At 45.0% G+C, this 17,580-nt stretch overlaps 1 protein-coding gene across 1 annotated transcript in view; it reads left to right on the top strand.

Moving 5' to 3' along the window:
* The window catches only part of Cntnap2 (contactin associated protein 2), a 1,911,322-nt gene that overhangs the window by 1,759,294 nt on the left and 134,448 nt on the right, over positions 1-17,580 (top strand). The window contains exons 19-20 of the mRNA XM_058574358.1: positions 4,898-5,134; positions 12,882-13,015. Of these exons, the coding sequence (XP_058430341.1) occupies positions 4,898-5,134; positions 12,882-13,015 (371 nt within the window). The remainder of the gene's footprint in view (positions 1-4,897; positions 5,135-12,881; positions 13,016-17,580) is intronic.

Genomic DNA, 17,580 nt, shown 5'->3' on the forward strand with positions numbered 1-17,580 from the left:
ACTCTTCCTGTTTGAAACCCTCCTAAAGACGTTCAGTGCTGCTCTCAAACCCCAGTGAACACCGTCTCCCGGCTCCTGTGTAGCCAAGCCTCAGCTCACTGATGTGTTTAAAGTAACATTCTTCGCACTCGGTTCTCATGGGCAGCACACTCCACCCAGGCTTGACTGGAGAGACTGTCTGTGGTATTTTCTTCCACTGGACAGATTCACTTAAAGCTTATTTTATGGAAACCAACCTGGAAATGACCAGGCCTTTAGAGACAGTGGTGGGAATCGGTCACATCAGATACATATCCTCCTGGGAACGCAGAATTAGTAGAGGTAAACATTGACTGTAGTCCAAAATAATCATAGAAAATTGAAGAAAACACCAAACAAACAGAATTTTAAAAATTCAGGAGGGACATTATGTAGTACACTTGAGGAGAAAAAGCAGATTTTATTAATGTAAAGCCAGGAGAAAAAAAAAATGGTTGTGTTTCAGGACAGCAGGGCCTTCAGAGAACTACCAGAAACACATTTAGATGGTGCTGAGCTTCACAGATCCTCCTGGAGGAAACCAACTCTAACACAGAATCATGATGCTCCCCGAGGTCAATGTCCAGGGTCTTCAAGAGCAGAACTCTGTAAAATTCACTGACGTCTTTTACTAGATGACTAATTAAAAAGCAGTTAATGAGAGTGATCATCCTGAGCAATGGAACTCAGCCATGGAAGAGCTTCATGACCCTGAGGCCGTGTGCAGGCCTGGCTTCCCCGGTGAGGTCCCGCTTCCCAGGAGGAACACACAGATTTTAGCAGAAGCTATTCAGAGCTTCCAGAGTACGGGATGGTTGGGATGAGGTGAAAAAGGGCTTTGGGAGGAAGGAAGGAATAAGCACATAGTGAACTTTTGTTTGTAGCAGAAAGTAAATTGAAGGAAGCCCTCCAAAGTGGCAACCCGGCTGGGTTGGCTGGGTGGTGGGTGTGGGTAGAAGAGCATATGCTGGACGAGCCTGCACATCCGGGAGGCATCTCTCATCCACTCCTATCTATGAGGTCATGTTGGCAGCTTGAAATCAATTGAGGTGGTGAGTGGTATTTACACCACGGGAATTGGCAATAGGCAAAAAGTACTGACGGGATCCTCTCCCTCCCGCAGAGCCAATCACTCAACATTACCACACACCTCAGGATCTGTTAGATGAAATTCTGGTGGGAACAGTTCTCTGAAGTTCCTGTATTAAAAATAAACCTCACCACCTTCTGTTGTTGCTTCTCTGTTTTAATTACTAATACACAGTGGCATTCTTCAATTATCTTTTATTACACATCCGAAGTGGCCCAGCATTCGTGGGCTGTCCTGGCAAACCCACCCTCATTTAATACATCGTATCCACAGGGAAATATTTCCAAGTTGCAAGTTACTGACTTTAAAATGAACTTTTGGAGAAGAGCCCGTTTATAATTTGAGGATTTTCCATTCTTGGTCCTCAGGGAAGTTAGAGAACAAAAGAACCACATCAACTTCTGATACTATATAGGTTACAAAATATATTCTAAGTAAAAAGGCAAATGGAATAGAATTATTTAACTTGAGGAAGAGAAAGAGGAGAAGCAATTTAATTATGGGGAATGAGTGCTAGCTGTTTTGTTTTCTTCATGTTTTTGTGTTTGGGGAGTTTTTGCAGTTGTTCCCGTGAGCCTCAGGGATTTGGTTAGATACGGGCATGAATATCTGTATGGGATTATTCTTGGATGAATGACTTGTGGATTTTATTTCAAACATTTGCAAACTTCCTTTCCTCCATCAGGGATAATTTCATATGATCTGTGTTAAATGCCATTAAATAGTTAAAACAAGGTCACTTTAAGGGTACTGTCTTAGGATCCTAAGTCTACAAATGATGTAATGCATCTCAACATTCTGAGAAATGTGATGTAATTCAACAAATCTTTCATAATATGTCTTAGAATACTTACATACAAAATTTATCAAAAAATGAATATTATGAAACTTAGACTATCTTATTAGCATAGAAACCTTAAATCAAGCATTCTAACCCAATGATTTTCTATGATTTAATGGGGGAGCTGATGTTATTTGGAGCTGGTTAAATTAGTATTATTTGAGTTATTCATTCAGAAGGGATGGAGATGTTACATGCTAAAGGAGAATGCAGTAATCTGATTTGGCATTTCCTTAAAACGATCTGAAACAATGAAATGACAGCTGTAAATCTGCCACTTGGAAGCTTAAACGATTCCCATCACTCCTGGGCCTTAGCTTAGCAGTTGGTTTATGATGCGGTTTCAGAATAACACATTTAAGCTTGGTGTGTCCCTTCCTCCAAAACTGACATAAATCCATAACGCTTTTTAATGATGACTCTAAAATACACCAAAAGTATTCTCTAAGGCATATTTTTGGATTGTTTATCTAAGATCTTTAGGTTCCTGAATTTCCCCTTCATGATCTGCCTTGGAACGGCTGTCTCCAGTTTAGCTGATAAATGCACACGATCACCCGGGCACACGGCTCAGCTACCTGCTCCATCGGGTCGCCATCCTGCCTTATCCTCCCAGGCGTATCAGCTGGGAGCCTGTTTAAAATGCTGATGCCAAGGCCCCTGAGCCAGGACCTCTGTGCTCACCTCTGGGACCCAGCCTGGGGACCAGCATTTTAATGGCCTTCCACACAGGCCATCTGTGACTTATGGGTTCTGCTCACTCTCTGGCTGCAGCTCTGGCTCTGGGGAGAACCTGGCAGGGGGAAGCTTAGGTTCTCCAAGGGAGCACTGTGCACCTGCAGCTTCAGGGCCTCGGAGGCTTTTCCTGCTCCATTGCCTTCCCAGGAACTCAGCCTTGAACTTCAAGTACCTGGTGGGTTTGTTTTTCCTGCCCAGATTTCCTGACTGCCTGCCTGCCTCTGCTTTGTTTGAACCCTCTGGGCTCCCTTCCTCCTCCTCTTCTAAGCCCCAGGTCAGCCTCTTCTTTCCCACATGCCTGAACCTGTTCTCAGAGGAGGCCCCACATTTTCTGGTAGACTCTCTCCATGCTGAAGTGAACTCCACAGTGTGTTGGCCCCAGGTGGCCTGCCCTGGCTCCCTGCTCAGCTAGACGCAGTTCCAGAGGCCTGTCCCAGGAATGCACATCTCTCCCAGAGACCCTGAATTACAAAGACAAGAGTCACCTGTGTCACATTCACTGTACCCCAATAACCAAACTAAAATGGGGTGGGAGCCTCCACGGACTGTTCCAAAAGGGGCCATGGGTGTAGTCTAGTGGCGCGATGCCTCAGCCTGCAGGCTCGCTCTCCGCCAAATGTCTTTGCACATTTCTCAGCTGCATGCCTCACTGTGTTCCAGGGTCCCCCTGTGTATACCTGGTCCTGGGAATACCCCACTGCATTTGAATAGCCTGTTTCTCTAAATCCTCCTCGGGGTCGAGAGCATCTTAAGTGCAGGGGTTGTAACTTCAGTGCCCAGAATTGTGCCCAGTACACAGTCGGTACTAAAAGAACAGAAAGCCGACTCAGGCCATGAGGGTTCTCGTCCCATGTCTGCCACATCTGCATGGTAACACTCGCCACGCTGTGCTCAGATGGTTGACCTGTCTCCTCCAACACGGGCCACGCTGTGAGAGGAAAGGCTCCTCACAGACCAGCGCCATTTTTGTTTCTCTTCACATCCCAACAAGCCCTGCAGCAACTGGCATGGGTGAAGTATTGGTTCAATCTTGTGTTTCCCAAAAGAAATTACTTTGGGATTTTGAGCAACACAGTTCTTTATTGTGAAACACAGTCCCAACATTAAGGGACAGCCTACTGTCCTTACCCCTGCCTGCTAAAAGCCATTAGTACCCCTCCAATGGGATACCTATCTAATAATGTCCTCCTCTGTTCATCATACTGTGGAGCAGTGTTTGTAAAATATATTCTGCATCGTGTCAATGCTGTGGCGTGTTGGGTGTTGTGGGATTAATGGGTTCCCTGGGCAGTGAGGTTTGAGAAATGCTTTGGAAAGGCATATGAAGAGGGTCATGAAACTAACTTTGAAGACCACAGGAATCTTCATAGGGTGACTCGGCCGGTCAGTGAACATGGGTGAGCAAAGTATGGGCAACCTGCAGAAGGGGCCTGTCTGCCAGGAAGTGATTAAAAACCGATTAGCACTGATTAGGCTATCAGAAAAGCATCATGCAGGAAGGGTGAGTGACCTTCCTTCTTGTTTCTTAATGATGATAATAATAGATACTATTTATTTAGAGCCAATTACTCTCCACTTCACAGATGAAATACTGAGGCCTGCAGGAGTCGGTTAAGTGACTTCCCCTAAGCCACACAGCTAAGTGACCCCAGAGCCGAATCTGAATCCAATTCTCTCTAATTTTATCTTTTGTGAATGGAAGCCCTATACACAAAGCCCCCCGGGTCTTAGGGTTTATGTTGGGCCTTTCTATGTGAATAACCAAATCAAACCCAATCTCAAAAAGAATGCACAAGTGGGCTCCTTAAATCAGGGCTTTATGCTATAATTCTGCCTTTATTTTTCAGCCTGTCTCCTTAAACTAAAAATCAGTTGTTTGGTTCTGAGCAGTGTACATGACATCTTTTTTTTTTTTCTAGTATGATTTCAGTTTCTTAGTTTTTATTACAGTTTTTTAATCTTGCAGATTTCCATACTCTGTTACATGCTCTATTTGTTGATTGGTTTGTTTTTGATAGGCTATTTGTGTTGATGAAATGGCAGACATCTGCCTAGTTTACTCAGACTGACACCTCCTGGGGCCAGTGTGACCCTCAGTGACCTGTCTTAGAGGCCATCATGAAGTCAGCAGTCTACCCAAGTTGAACACCTTGGCTGGGTTGGTGCCAACCCTGCCCTCATTTTTCAATTTCACCTTTCCTTTTCAACAGATGTTGGTGCGTTTTTTGAAGAGGGGATGTGGCTTCGGTACAACTTCCAGGCACCTGCAGTCAGTTCCAAAGACTCGGGCAGTAGAGCAGAGAACTCTCTGGACCAGCAGCACTCGGGCCCAGACCTGGCTCAGGAGCAGATCCATTTCAGCTTCAGCACGACCAGGGCACCCTGCATCCTCCTCTACGTCAGTTCTCTCACCACAGACTTCTTGGCAGTTCTCGTCAAACCCACCGGTAAGGACAAGGATAGCTAGCCTTCCGCCATCCCACAGTGGGCAGACAGAATGTTCTAGAAGGAGTCTGGATGGTTCTGTCTCATTCTTTATTCCCCATAGGACATTAAGAGAGTTGCCTAACTTCTTCAAACCTCGTTCTCTGTTTGAAAGTCAAGAAAAACCTCATTGGTAGAGTGCTTTGTAGCATTGTGTTTTAGCAGTAACGTTGATGAGGTATATCAATGCCTTTCAAGAACCATATTACATGAATAAGAGGGTTTCACAAGTATAGTGATCATTTTTTGTTCCCATTAAATAAATACCTTTGCTACTGTGTTAAATAGACATGAGCTTTGAAGCAGTAAAATTAATTTTGTATAAATCAATGAACTATCCTGATTTATGATATTGTATAGAAAGAGACATTTTCATCCCTAAATTCCCTGAGAATTTTACTTTTATAAAATACACCCCTGGATAAGGGTTGCTGAAAGCAGGGGTGTGTTATTACTTGTAATTCCCAGCTGCCATCTTGATCACCCCGTGCTCTGAACCAGGCAGGATCCTGGTTAGAATGCGCAAACGGGCTTTGGCCCTCCCATAGGGCCCTCTGAGAGGAGTCTGGCCAGTCCTGAACTGGAATCCATCTCCACTCTGAAACACCAGTTTGCATATGGTTAAAGTTTCAAGATCACTTTTTTAGGAATAAACATGTTTGGTGTGTGAAGGAAGAGCTCTCTGCCGCTCACTCCTACAGAGACCGTGTGAGCTCCAGCTGTGAAGCCCCCCATCATCCATCTCTCCTCACTGTCCACAAGCACTCCAGTGTTGGGGCATCTTAAAGATCAAGATCTTCTCCCATGGGAGCCAAGAATTACTATTAACCCAACTTAGCTAGGGTTTTAAGAAATAGCAAAATTTAAACTCCTTCTGTAGGCAAGACTCTGTTGGTAAAAAGAATGTGAGAAAATGCATTATCTAGAATTTTCCCTTTCAGAAATCATTCCTAAAGAAATAAGACCAGAATCACACAGGATTCATGAAACCTGAGGATGTTCATCATGGAGCTGTTTATAAACAGATTAGATAGAGCCTAGGAGTTTGTTCTAGTATAAGAGTGAAAAAGACAGGCATCAATTTACGGAATAATAGGTATTCATTAAAAATAATTTTTATGCAGAGCAACTAATGACATATGGAAATTTTGTGTAACATAATGGTAAACAAAAAAAAATAGAGGTACAGCCTTGAATCTACAATCAGCTTAGCTCTGTAAAACAAATTTAAAAATAGCAATAATGTGAGCTCAGGTCTTTGATTGGATTGTGGGTGATTTGTTTCTCCTGAGTAATATTCTTCTGTCCATGTCAGATGCTCACACTGGGCAAGTGTTGCTTTTCTAGTCAGAAAAGAAAAAAAGAATAGCAAGTGAAATCAGAAAGTAAGAGTGCAGGAGAGAATACGTGCATCCCCTGTTTTCCAGGAGATCACTGGTTTATTTCCTCTGGATCAGGAGAAATGGATTTTTTAATCCATTCTCCATCCAGATGTACCAGCCTCCAAGTGGGCAGATAGCCCTTGGGCTTCTTCTCCTCCCCCGGGAGGAGGGCTCTCACCTTGAGATGGTCAGAATTTGGTGAGCATGCGCTGTAGATGCTGTGTCGCCCACTCCTCCACCTCTGCCACACCAAAATTTGGTCCCAGTTAAATTTCAGTGACACCTTCCCACAGCCATGGCAGCGTTGCGTGCACGTGTTCCCCTGGGTGGGGGCGTTCGTTGGCAGGTGGGTGGGGGGTGCTTTGAGCAATCGGTTCCTTAGCGATGGCCGCCACCTGATGTCGCTCACTGCATCCCCACCACCATCCTAAGTGTTTCACGAGCGCTGATTCCCAGGAGCCACACAGCTCCAGGAGGGAGATCCTCTTATGCCTTTCTACAGATGGCAAAGCTGGTGCGCAGAGAGGTTCAACGACTCGCCCTGCTGCTGAGGGCAGGGCTGGGGTTTCTGGGTGCAGGTGTCTGATTCCAGGACCAGACCCCTCCGGTCCCTCTGGACAGTCAGTGCATTTGGCGGAAAAAAATCAGGCCATTTCTTTCCAATTGTTGCCAGGCCATCCTCAAACTGCTGGTGAAAAGCCAACCTTTTTACATTACAAATACTGCATTTTTAAATTTCTGGAGGAAAAAAAATCAATAAGGTCTATGTATGACAAAATATAAGGGGGAGGAGGGACTAACAAACTAGAAAGTCTTGGCTAAAACTCCTGCTGTCCTTCGGACTTCGTGAGCTGAAAGGTCTTGTTGCTGTTCCCCAGAGCCATCCTCCCTGGAGCCTCCTTGTTCTGACAGCCACCACCACCTCGAAGATGCTTGAGCTCCATCTGCGAATGCTTAGTCCTCCCCCTCCTGAGGGCCAGGCTCCTGAGGACTCGGCTCCTACCCCGTCCCCTTGCCCCTAACACTACTCTCCACCGCACACATCCACATCAGTGGTCCCCAGCTTCCCCCACGTCATGCAACCATAGAAAAGGACTGCATTTGAATGGTGTATATATTTAAGACCTAGGTACTCATTTAATTTTTAAAATTATTCAATGATTATTTGGAATTATTGAGTTATTCAAACTTGGCCCTCCCACAGTGCCCTATGAATCATTCAAATTTGGCCCAGCTGTGGGTCAGCTGTGTTTGTAGGCTCCCCACCGGGCACTGCGGCTACCCTGCCTCCCATGGATCTGCTGAGTGGTGAGGGCAGCGTCACCTACCACCCCATTACCCAGGGCAGGATAGCACATCCCGCGGGGAAGCTCTGGTCCATCTCTCTGCTTCCAGTTGCTTCGGGGGTGAAACTGGATCTAAGTTGCATCAGCCTTTCCCAGCACACCTGGAAAAGTCCTCCTTCCTATGGACATCGTTTCCTGGAGATAGTGTATACTGTCCCCATTAAACACTTAACAGAGCCCCCGCATGGAGAGCAAGGGAGATCCCTAACCTCACAGCCTTGCAGGCAGCACCTCCAGCCTCACAGGGAAGAGCCTGGACTGTCTGGATTGGAATTCTGCATCTGCCTTTTGCCAGTTGACCTGGATGATCAGCAAGCAACCCCATGCCTCAGTTTCCTGATTGTAACATAGTGTCTCCCTTATTGAATTATTTTGAAAAGTAAGTGAGTACCCAGGTCTTAAGCACTACATGGTGTATACATGCAGTGGCCCACGGGTGAGGCTGAGTGATTACTCTCACCAAAATCCACTGAGTCCATCCATATTTTGCCACCTATTCAGCAGCCCCTGACCTTCGATTTCAAGAAGCGGGTACTCCAGTCGTCCGCGATCCTCTATCCTGGCCTCTTGCCCGCGATGCTCCCAGACCCACACACCCTCCGCCTGGCTCTTCAGTCCACACCTGTCTTTCATCCGAGGCCCACATCAAGGCTCACCTCCTCACAATGACTTCTCCTGACTTCAAACTCCAATTACGCTTATTTTCAATGTCATTTGTTTGGCACTTAATGTACTGTATTGTTATCTGTCTCTGTTATAAATACAGCCTGTCTTCCCAGGAGATGAAAAGCTCCCAGCACTACATCTCCTGCCTACAATAGGTGCCCTGTAAGTGTTTGCTGATGATAATGATGAAGACCAGGAGAGAATAAATCTGTTAAGTACGTTATTTGCTGCAGCCCAATAAAAGAGCAGTCCCTTATAACGGCTTTAATTCACCTGGGAGATGAACATGATATAGAAGAAGTGAAGTACCCCTCATTTGAATAATATTTTACTTTAATGGGTAAATATTAACATCCTCCCCACCATCATTTAGTGATCCTCTTCTGCTATTATTTGAAAGGAATAAATATATCATTTAAATTTTATTTTTCAAGAATATTCCCACTGTTGTTTATAGATATTCATTCTATATAAATTTAAAGTTCCAACTCATCTTTTTTGTCAAAGCGAATAATTTCTGTTACTATTAAGTGAAGCATTTATAGGAATTTTAAATCACATCTTCAAAACCCAACAAAGCCAGAAAAAAGAGGGAAAAAATAATGAAAACAACTCAATACTGATTTTTTTTTTCCTGCCCAGTACTAGGGATTGATCGAGGTCTCGCATGCTAGGCAAGCGCTCTACCACTGAGCTACATCTCCAGTCCTTTTTATTATTTTATTTTTGAGACTGGGTCTCACTAAGTTGCCCAGGCTGGCCTCACACTTATAATCCTCCTACCTCCATTTCCCAAGAAACTGGGATTATAGGTGTGTACCCCCACACCCAGCTGATTTTAATGGAACGGGAGAAAATAAAAGGACCACTGAAAGTCAGGAGGCATATGGACCAGGTTCTGCGTAATCACTTGGTCCTCTCACACTCACATCCAGAGCCTTCTTTTACTTACTTTGGATCCCTAGATCCATGCATAGTGCCTGTCTGCATTAGAAGTGGACTCCACACTGTAACCAGACTGACAGCTCACTTTCAGGCCTGCAGAAAAACTGTGATTTGTACAGCACTAAATAAACACATTCTGCAGAAATGAATAAATGAAAGGTGAACCGGTGCAGCCATGTATTTGAAGAAACCCGCCGTCATCACATGATGTCCAAGCATCAGGAGTAAAAGCTTAAGACAACCAACTTGTTTGCTCTGCGGGTTGCCAAATGCCTGCTAATTATCTCCTTCACTTGCAAACAATGATGCTTTTAATGTTATTTGGGTAAAGGGGAAAAAAATCAGGAAAATGCTGAGAAAGGAAAAGGACCCAGGCAGAAAGAGGGAGCAGCACCTTCTGAGGCCCTGAGGTAGGAAGAGACTGGTATTTTCTAGGGAATAAAAATCCAAGGCAGCTTGGATATACAGAGCAAGAGGGAGAGTGGCATGATTTGAAAATAAATGAGCAAGCAAATCAGACAGGGCATGAGGAGCTGGATTAAGAATGTACATCTTCATCCTAAGAGCAACTGGAAGACTTTGAAGGGCTTTAAATGAACCCGTGAAATACTTATGCATTTTTTAAAAGACTTCTCTGTGCTTTGCATGAAAACATTGGGAAGGAAGATCCATTCATAAATTGATTCAACATATACTTATAAAGTACCTACCGTGGATCAGGCACGGAAAAACTGTGCTTTGTACAGCACTAAATAAACGCATTCTGCAGAAATGAATAAATGAAAGGTGAACTGGTGCAGCCATGTATTTGAAGAATACTGGGCATAATGAAATAAAGAATATAAAAAGAATTCTTGCTTTCATGGAGTTTACCTTTGAAAAGAAGATGGATAAGCAAATTAATTAATATTTAGTGTGTTGTATGGTCTGTTATAGGGGAAATATAAGGCAGAAAGGGGAGGACTGGCTAAGAAAAGGAGTGGGTAACTTCTACTTCCACAGAAGTCATCACTGAGAAGATGACATAAGAGCAAATATCTGAAGGAGTGAGAAGTCAGCCATGCTGTTATTGGGTGGCGAGCATCCTAGACAGAGGCAAGGGCAAAGGTCCCAAGGTAGCATTTGCTAGGCTTCTAGGGAGACAGCAAGGAGGACATTGTGAACTGGAGAGGCCTGAGCAAGGAGGAGAGAAATCAGAAATCAGGTCAGAGATGGTGGAGGAAGCTCCAATGGACGCTGGTAAGTCACCACAAGGACTTGGATTTCTACTCTGAGTGAGATGGAAGCCATTGGAGGATTCTGAGCAGAGGGTCACCCTGACCACCAGGGGGAAAGGGTGTATGAGGGGCAAAGGCCAGATTGGATGGGGGAAGTTGGAGTAAAAGCAGAAGCAAGAGGGGAGCAAGACGCATGGTACACTTTAAAGATCAAGCCAGGATTTGCTGAAAGATCAGACACATGATGTAGGAAAAGGGGGTCTGGAAGCACAAGGTGGCCGTCCATCAAAATGCACAACTGTGATGGGGCACTTCTGGGAATGGGTCTGTCTTACGTTGTGGGTGCTATGTCTGAGGTGCCAACAAGACATTGGGGCCAAAATAATGAGAAGACAGTCTGGGCTCAGCAAGAGTGACCTCAATGGAGCCAGAAGATATGTGTGGCCAGAGGCTTTGGTAAATAGAGATGGTGCTGGACACAGAGAGCCCACATCTGCTGGAAAGGAGCAATGTGGAAAAGAAGGGGCCAATTTGATGTCTAAGAGAAGAAAGTCAGCCATGCTTGACAGAAATGCTATAAGCAAAGAAATCCAAGATAAGATGCTAACGTAAAACTCAGAAATAGCGAAGTTTTATCGAATTTCATTCAGAAAGCAAAAACACCAAGTGCAGTTAATTCTTGATAACCCTAACAAATGTTCCCTTCAACTCCAGGAACATGGTGCTACATTTTAAATGGCATGTGTAATGCTTGAAGCCCCAAAAAAGGAAGGGCAGCATTTTAGAAAGCACTGCGTTTATTTACGTGTGTACGTGTGCAGTCCAACGTCTGGAAGGAGAGACAGCCAAGGTGCAGTCGGTATCGCTCCATGGTGGGGTCGTGGGTGATGGTATTCTTTTCTCCTTTTTGTTTACTTTCTTCGTGTTGATTATCATGGGTTTTTTTTTGTGTGTGTAATTTAAAAATCAAAGTCTCAGCCAGGTGCAGTGGCGCACACCTGTAATCCCAGAGGCTGGGGTAGCTGGGGCAGGAGGATGACAAGCTCAAAGCCAGCTTCAGCAATTTAGCAAGGCCCTAAGCAACTTGGCAAGACCCTGTCTTGAAATTTAAAAATGACCAAAGGGCTTGGGCTGGGGCTCAGTGGTTAAGCACCTGGGGGTTCAATCCCTGGTACCAAAAAAAAAAATCAGATTATGGGTTTTGTGCCTCTAGAAAGAAAATCAAAGAGGCAACTGCAAACCCAGTAGGTGCTTCCATTTGGTCAAAGCCTCGCTGCATTGCCGACTCCATGTTTAAGCGCTCAGATGTCAAATGCTACTAACAGCATGAAAATTCCAATTTGGGTAAAAATGACATAAACAAATTGATATATTTTAAAATCATAAATAAGAAATAAAAGCCATGCTTGCTATGCAAATTAGCTAAAAGCAGGATCTAGGATGTCATATTAACCTTTTCGAAGATCACTTGTCATTGTTGAGAAGAAGCAAGGAGAAAAACAGAAATGTAGAGGGGCCAAGTGAAATATCATGGAGGAACTTGGGGGACCTGAGGTGCCAACCAGGATGGGACGCCCATCCTTTCCTTTAATTTGCATTTGGTTAATCTCTAACCCAGAAGAAAATTCATTATTTTGCTTTCTTGGCAGCAATGAGGCCACCCAAAATCCCATGTATTTATCTTCTGCAAATTATGTTTATATTTAATTTTGGATGCTTGAGATTCTCTTACATGCAGAATGTCCCATTTCACTGGTGGCATGACACCTTCCCTGTGCACTGTGTTTATCTTTTATTTGACATAATATTTTGGGGGGCCTGCAGGCATCTCCACAGTTCTATATTGTACATGTTCTTGTTCTTCATTTCCAGCTTGGAGCATTTATACTACTTGCTGCATCAACTTTGTGATAACGGTCACTGAGGTTCATCGTGGGCAGGTTGTTAATACCTGTGAGCCTGGTGCTGTCAACCCTTGTGGATCAGCAGCCATCTGAGTAGAGAATCCAGATTCAAAACTGGAATGGTGTCAATAGGCATCAAAGAAAGGAGCAGAATTTAACTGAAGTCGAAGTTGCAGGAGTGGGAAAAGGGACATTGAAATGAATCAGAGAGCAAAAAAGTTACCACATTTCTTTCCTTCTTCTTAAATAGGAAATTTGCAGATTCGGTACAACCTGGGAGGCACCAGAGAGCCGTACAATATCGATGTAGACCACAGGAACATGGCCAACGGACAACCCCACAGTGTCAACATCACCCGTCATGAGAAGACCATAATTCTCAAGGTACTTACATGTGTTCATGTAAATTATATACATGATAATAACATAATGTGTCTCTAGGCCCTGTAATACTTGGCTGTTGGCTTTCTTTTGTGGGGTCAGGGAGGTAGAAGAAACAGTTTATTATACTTTTTATTACAAATGGTTTAACTAAGTAAAAAGATATACAGTTGTCTCCTGGTATTCATGGGGCATTAGTTCCCCTCCCCCATGGATACCAAAATCTGAGAATGCTCAAGTCCTTTATATATAATAGCAGAGTACATGCCTGTAATCCCAATGACTTGGGAGGCTGAGGAAAAAGGATCACAAGTTCAAGGCCAGCCTCAGCTGCTTAGCAAAACCCTCAATCACTTAGCAAGGCCCTTCCTCAAAATAAAAAATAAAAAGGACTATGGGTGGCTCAGTGGTACAATGCCCCTGGAGTCAATCCCTAGAACCAAAATAAAATTAAAATGACATAGTATATGTAAAGAACCTATACACATCCTCCTATGTACTTTAAGTCACACCCAGTGACTTATAATACCTCATACAATGTAAGTGCTCTATAAATAGCTGTTGTAGTACGTTGTTAAGGAATTAATGACAAGAAAAAAATACCCAAAAAAATGAATGACATGTTCAGTACAGATGCAATTTTATTTTTAAATATTTTTGATCCGCCGTTGGTTGAATCTGAGATCGCAAAACCGCTGGATATAAAGGTCTGACTGTAATTCTTACCAGAAAGGCACTGGCAAAGTGCATGGTAGCAAATATCTTTAGGGAGAAGCAGACCTAACGTCCCGTCTGTGTACTCTGGGCTTTCCGGCTGTCAGCCCTCTCTCTCACCTTAGTGCCTATCAGGCTGCGGTTCCCCTCTACCACATCATCTCCTGGCCACACTCTCGCCTGCCTGGACCTTATCATGTTTCCAGCAAAGGTTATTTGGTTTATCTGACCTACTTCTTTTACAACTAACATAATATAAATAACTATTTTTTTCTCTGTGGAGGTTTTGCCTTTAGAATCCTCAAAACACAGTCTACCCAGAACCTCAGACTCGGGCTGTAGGCTTTCGGCACAAAGGGACAGTTGGATTGTGACACTAGAGTTTTATTTCACATTTTGTTGCCCCCACCCTCACCACCAGTTTTCACAATGAAAAGCCCACCCGGGAGACAGCGGGAATCATCACCTGGGGAGGTCTCCCTGGGAACGGAGCCAAGAGACCAAGGATGGGAGCTGTCTCGGCATTCTCTAGGAGGAGTTCAAAATAGACACCTGTCAGGATGGAACAGCAGTGGGGTGCTGCTTTGTCAGTGAAGTGGAGTGTCATTTGGCAGTGGCTTGGCAGCACCCAGACCTCATTTGGATTCGGTGGGTGGCTGGGGGAAGTTCAGGTTGCAGAGAAAGGCACAGCCCTGTCTGTCCTGCGTGCTAGTGGATGTCACATTCATAACTTGATGTGGAGTCCACGTGTGGCCTTCAGCAGTGAATGCCAGAGGGCACTTTCAGGAGAGGTCTTCCCTGGGAAAATGACAGCACGCTCCTACAGCTTGTTATGCCATCTATCAAATAAGACACAGACACGGTTCTCTCCCAGTGATCTGCCAGTTCCCTGGGCCAGCACAGCACCCAGCACATCTGAGGAGCTGCAGACTCTTGACTGAGCATATCGAGCCCATTCTCTAACCACGGCTCAAGTCCATTCTAAAACACCAGCAAGTCCAGGAGCCGGGTGGCCTTATTCCACTGGATGGACGTGTTCGGGGGCCCTTGGACATTCTCTTAAATACCCAATCTGTTACCTCGTCTTTAAAAAGTGATTTATCTTGACATTTCCCCTTGCAAAATAATACTGGAAGTTAAAAAGAGCTAAACAATTAGCATTAAAGACAAGAAAATAGAGGAGACCCCACAGCCACGGAGTTGAGTAGGGTCCACCCTCACTCTGCCACAGAGCCCTAGAGACCCACCTGAGAAAAGGGAGGGGTGGCTGGTTGAAGACCTGGGGCTTGTGAGGCACAGAAGGCCAGGGGTCTCCACATCCTAGAAGTCAGACAACTGTAGAGAACCCGGGGAACTAGAAAGGGAGGGGAAGTCTGGCCCTAATGTTGGGGTGTTTGGGGCAACAAATGACACCCCCAAAAATCAGTTCAGAACTAATTTATTGGGGAGAATTATATAATTTAAGGAACAGAAAACCAACTCTTGGGGAAGAGAATTCAGGGAACCTAGATCACAACTAGACTAGAATATCGCTAGGCCAGCCTCTCCCTGCCCCACCCGCCCACCACTCCAGCCTTCCTGGTCTCCCCCGTCTCTCTCTGAAGCCGGGGTTGACTACTTCTTACTGCAGGCTCCATCTTGCACATATCATGGGTCATAGTCGCTGGATTCATAGGCTCCTGTCTTCCCAATTTGACTACCAGAAGAAAGGGCCCCATGTTCTTGATTCTCCATTTAAACTCCCAGAAGATCTCTAATGGGCCCCACTTGGGTCATGTGCTCACCCAGCTGGGGATGGGAGAAGAGAGATGCACAGTTCCTAGTCTATTCCTATTGTCAGAGTGGGCAGCTGGGGACTCACCTCGGAGAACAGAAAGGAGTGAAAAGGAGGAGCCTTGCTTGGTGCGGGGAGCTCTGGATGGGCCACTCTGAAGGAGGGGAAATAGGCCAGGAAATCCATCCACACAACAAGAAGGATTTCTGCTGTAGGACATGCACCCCAAGAGCTGAACAGCCCTGCATCCCACATCTTGTAGCTGTGATGCAATCACACTAAGGTCCCCAGATGTGTTCCAAGAGCTGCCTGAGCTGCTGGGGAAGACTTCTGGCTTGGGGAGCTCTGGCCTCTCCAGCCCAGCCTCTTCCCACCAACCCAGGCTCATTACTACAGTCTGTTCTCCCCTGAAGGATGAAGGGGAAAAAGGTAGAAGGTGGTGGACAAGGAAAAGACAGGACTTCTCATGGAAAACTGGGTCCCAGAACTCCCCATGACCCACTTCCTTTCAGGCAGGAGGTCTGGGGAGCCGGAAGTCATTCTAAAGGTACCTTTACACCTGCAAAAAATACCCTCTAATATTTTCCTTACAACAATCTACAAATCTACCTTGAGAATTTCTACAACCTTAACAATGTGTGGGAAGAGAGATAATAAAACATTAGCAGTGATTATCCCTGGGTGAAGGGATTATGGATGGTTCTGTTTCCTCCAGAGTTTCCTGCATTTCCTCCTTTTCCATGATAAACACGTGCTGCATTTTTATAAGAGGACAAAAACATGAAACATACATATATCCTCAACCACTTCTGATAGCCCCCTCTTCCATAAAATAGAACGGCCAAGACAATCACTTCAAATTAAGACTTTCACAATCAAAGAACAAAAATAAATCAGAGCTGAACTTGGCAGTGTTGTGGAGAGATGCCTTTGGGATTCAGGTGAACTTTCACGCATTTATACATGCTCAAACATCATACAATATACATGATGTTTATCAGTGTTTATGGTGTTTTTAAAATCAGGTTTACCTTACTAGCTGGGTTTGGCTTAAGCTAACATCAAATTAATTTGCATTCCCTGCACACACACCGTCCGAAACGGTGCTGAGCACTTGAGGGAAATTGACCTTGGATGAAACATTTGCTGCCAAAAAATAAAGCACCCAATCTCCACACCGATAATGAAGAACCAGCACTCGCAGTTATCAGACACCAGAATGAATGAGAACCCACCAGGACCGCCAAGTGGCGTCACTGATGAACACTGGCCAGGATAATGGCTTAAGGCTTGATGCCAGTCAAAACATAAGCAAACTCCAGCTGGCAGAGGGCACCGGAGGAGTCCTGTGTGCCCTGAGAAATGGGGTCAATCGAGCTTCACCACCACAACGTCCAAGTCTTGTGTGGCCATCCTTCCTGCTGTCCACCCTGTTTGCCTTCCTCCCTCTTTCCTTTCTTTCCTCCCAAATACCTTGTACATGGGATCCAAGGAGGTCGGCAGGAAGCCCAGAGAATGACACAGGGAAATAAAGTCAGTTGTGGAACGCACAGCCCCGAAACACGGGGAAGCAGAGCAGCCTTATTCAACACAGTGTCCCACCCACTCCCATGGTGGCTCTGAGCTTCTCCAGAGCCAGAGGATGAAAGGAACCACTTCCTCTACAGCATCGAAGCTTTTCCTCCTCTATCCTCTTTTTCGATACCACGGATCACATTTTCTGACATAGAGAACAGCCCTGCGCATGGTCCCCGAATACAACATCACATACATGACAGCTGCTACCTGGATGGAGTGTCCCTGTGTCCTAGGCACGACTTGACACTCATTTTCATATTCAGTCCTCGCACAGACCTTATGAGCTGTGTGCCATTTATTATCCCAGTCTTAGAGTCGTTTTTGAAACTAACACCCAGGAACTGTGAGGTAACCCACCCAAGGTCAGGGTGCAGGGCAGAGCCGAAGCAGAGTTGAACAAGGTCTGTCACTGCGAGGTTCACACGTGCTCCAGACCATTATTTAATGGAGAGATGTCTGGAGCTCACAAAATCCTGCAAGTAGATCCCTCTAACTGGTACGA

This window comes from Marmota monax, unplaced genomic scaffold, assembly GCF_021218885.2.
Source record: "Marmota monax isolate L192 unplaced genomic scaffold, Marmota_monax_Labrador192_F-V1.1 WCK01_AAM20220418_F8-fsc00193, whole genome shotgun sequence".
Lineage (NCBI taxonomy): Eukaryota > Metazoa > Chordata > Mammalia > Rodentia > Sciuridae > Marmota > Marmota monax.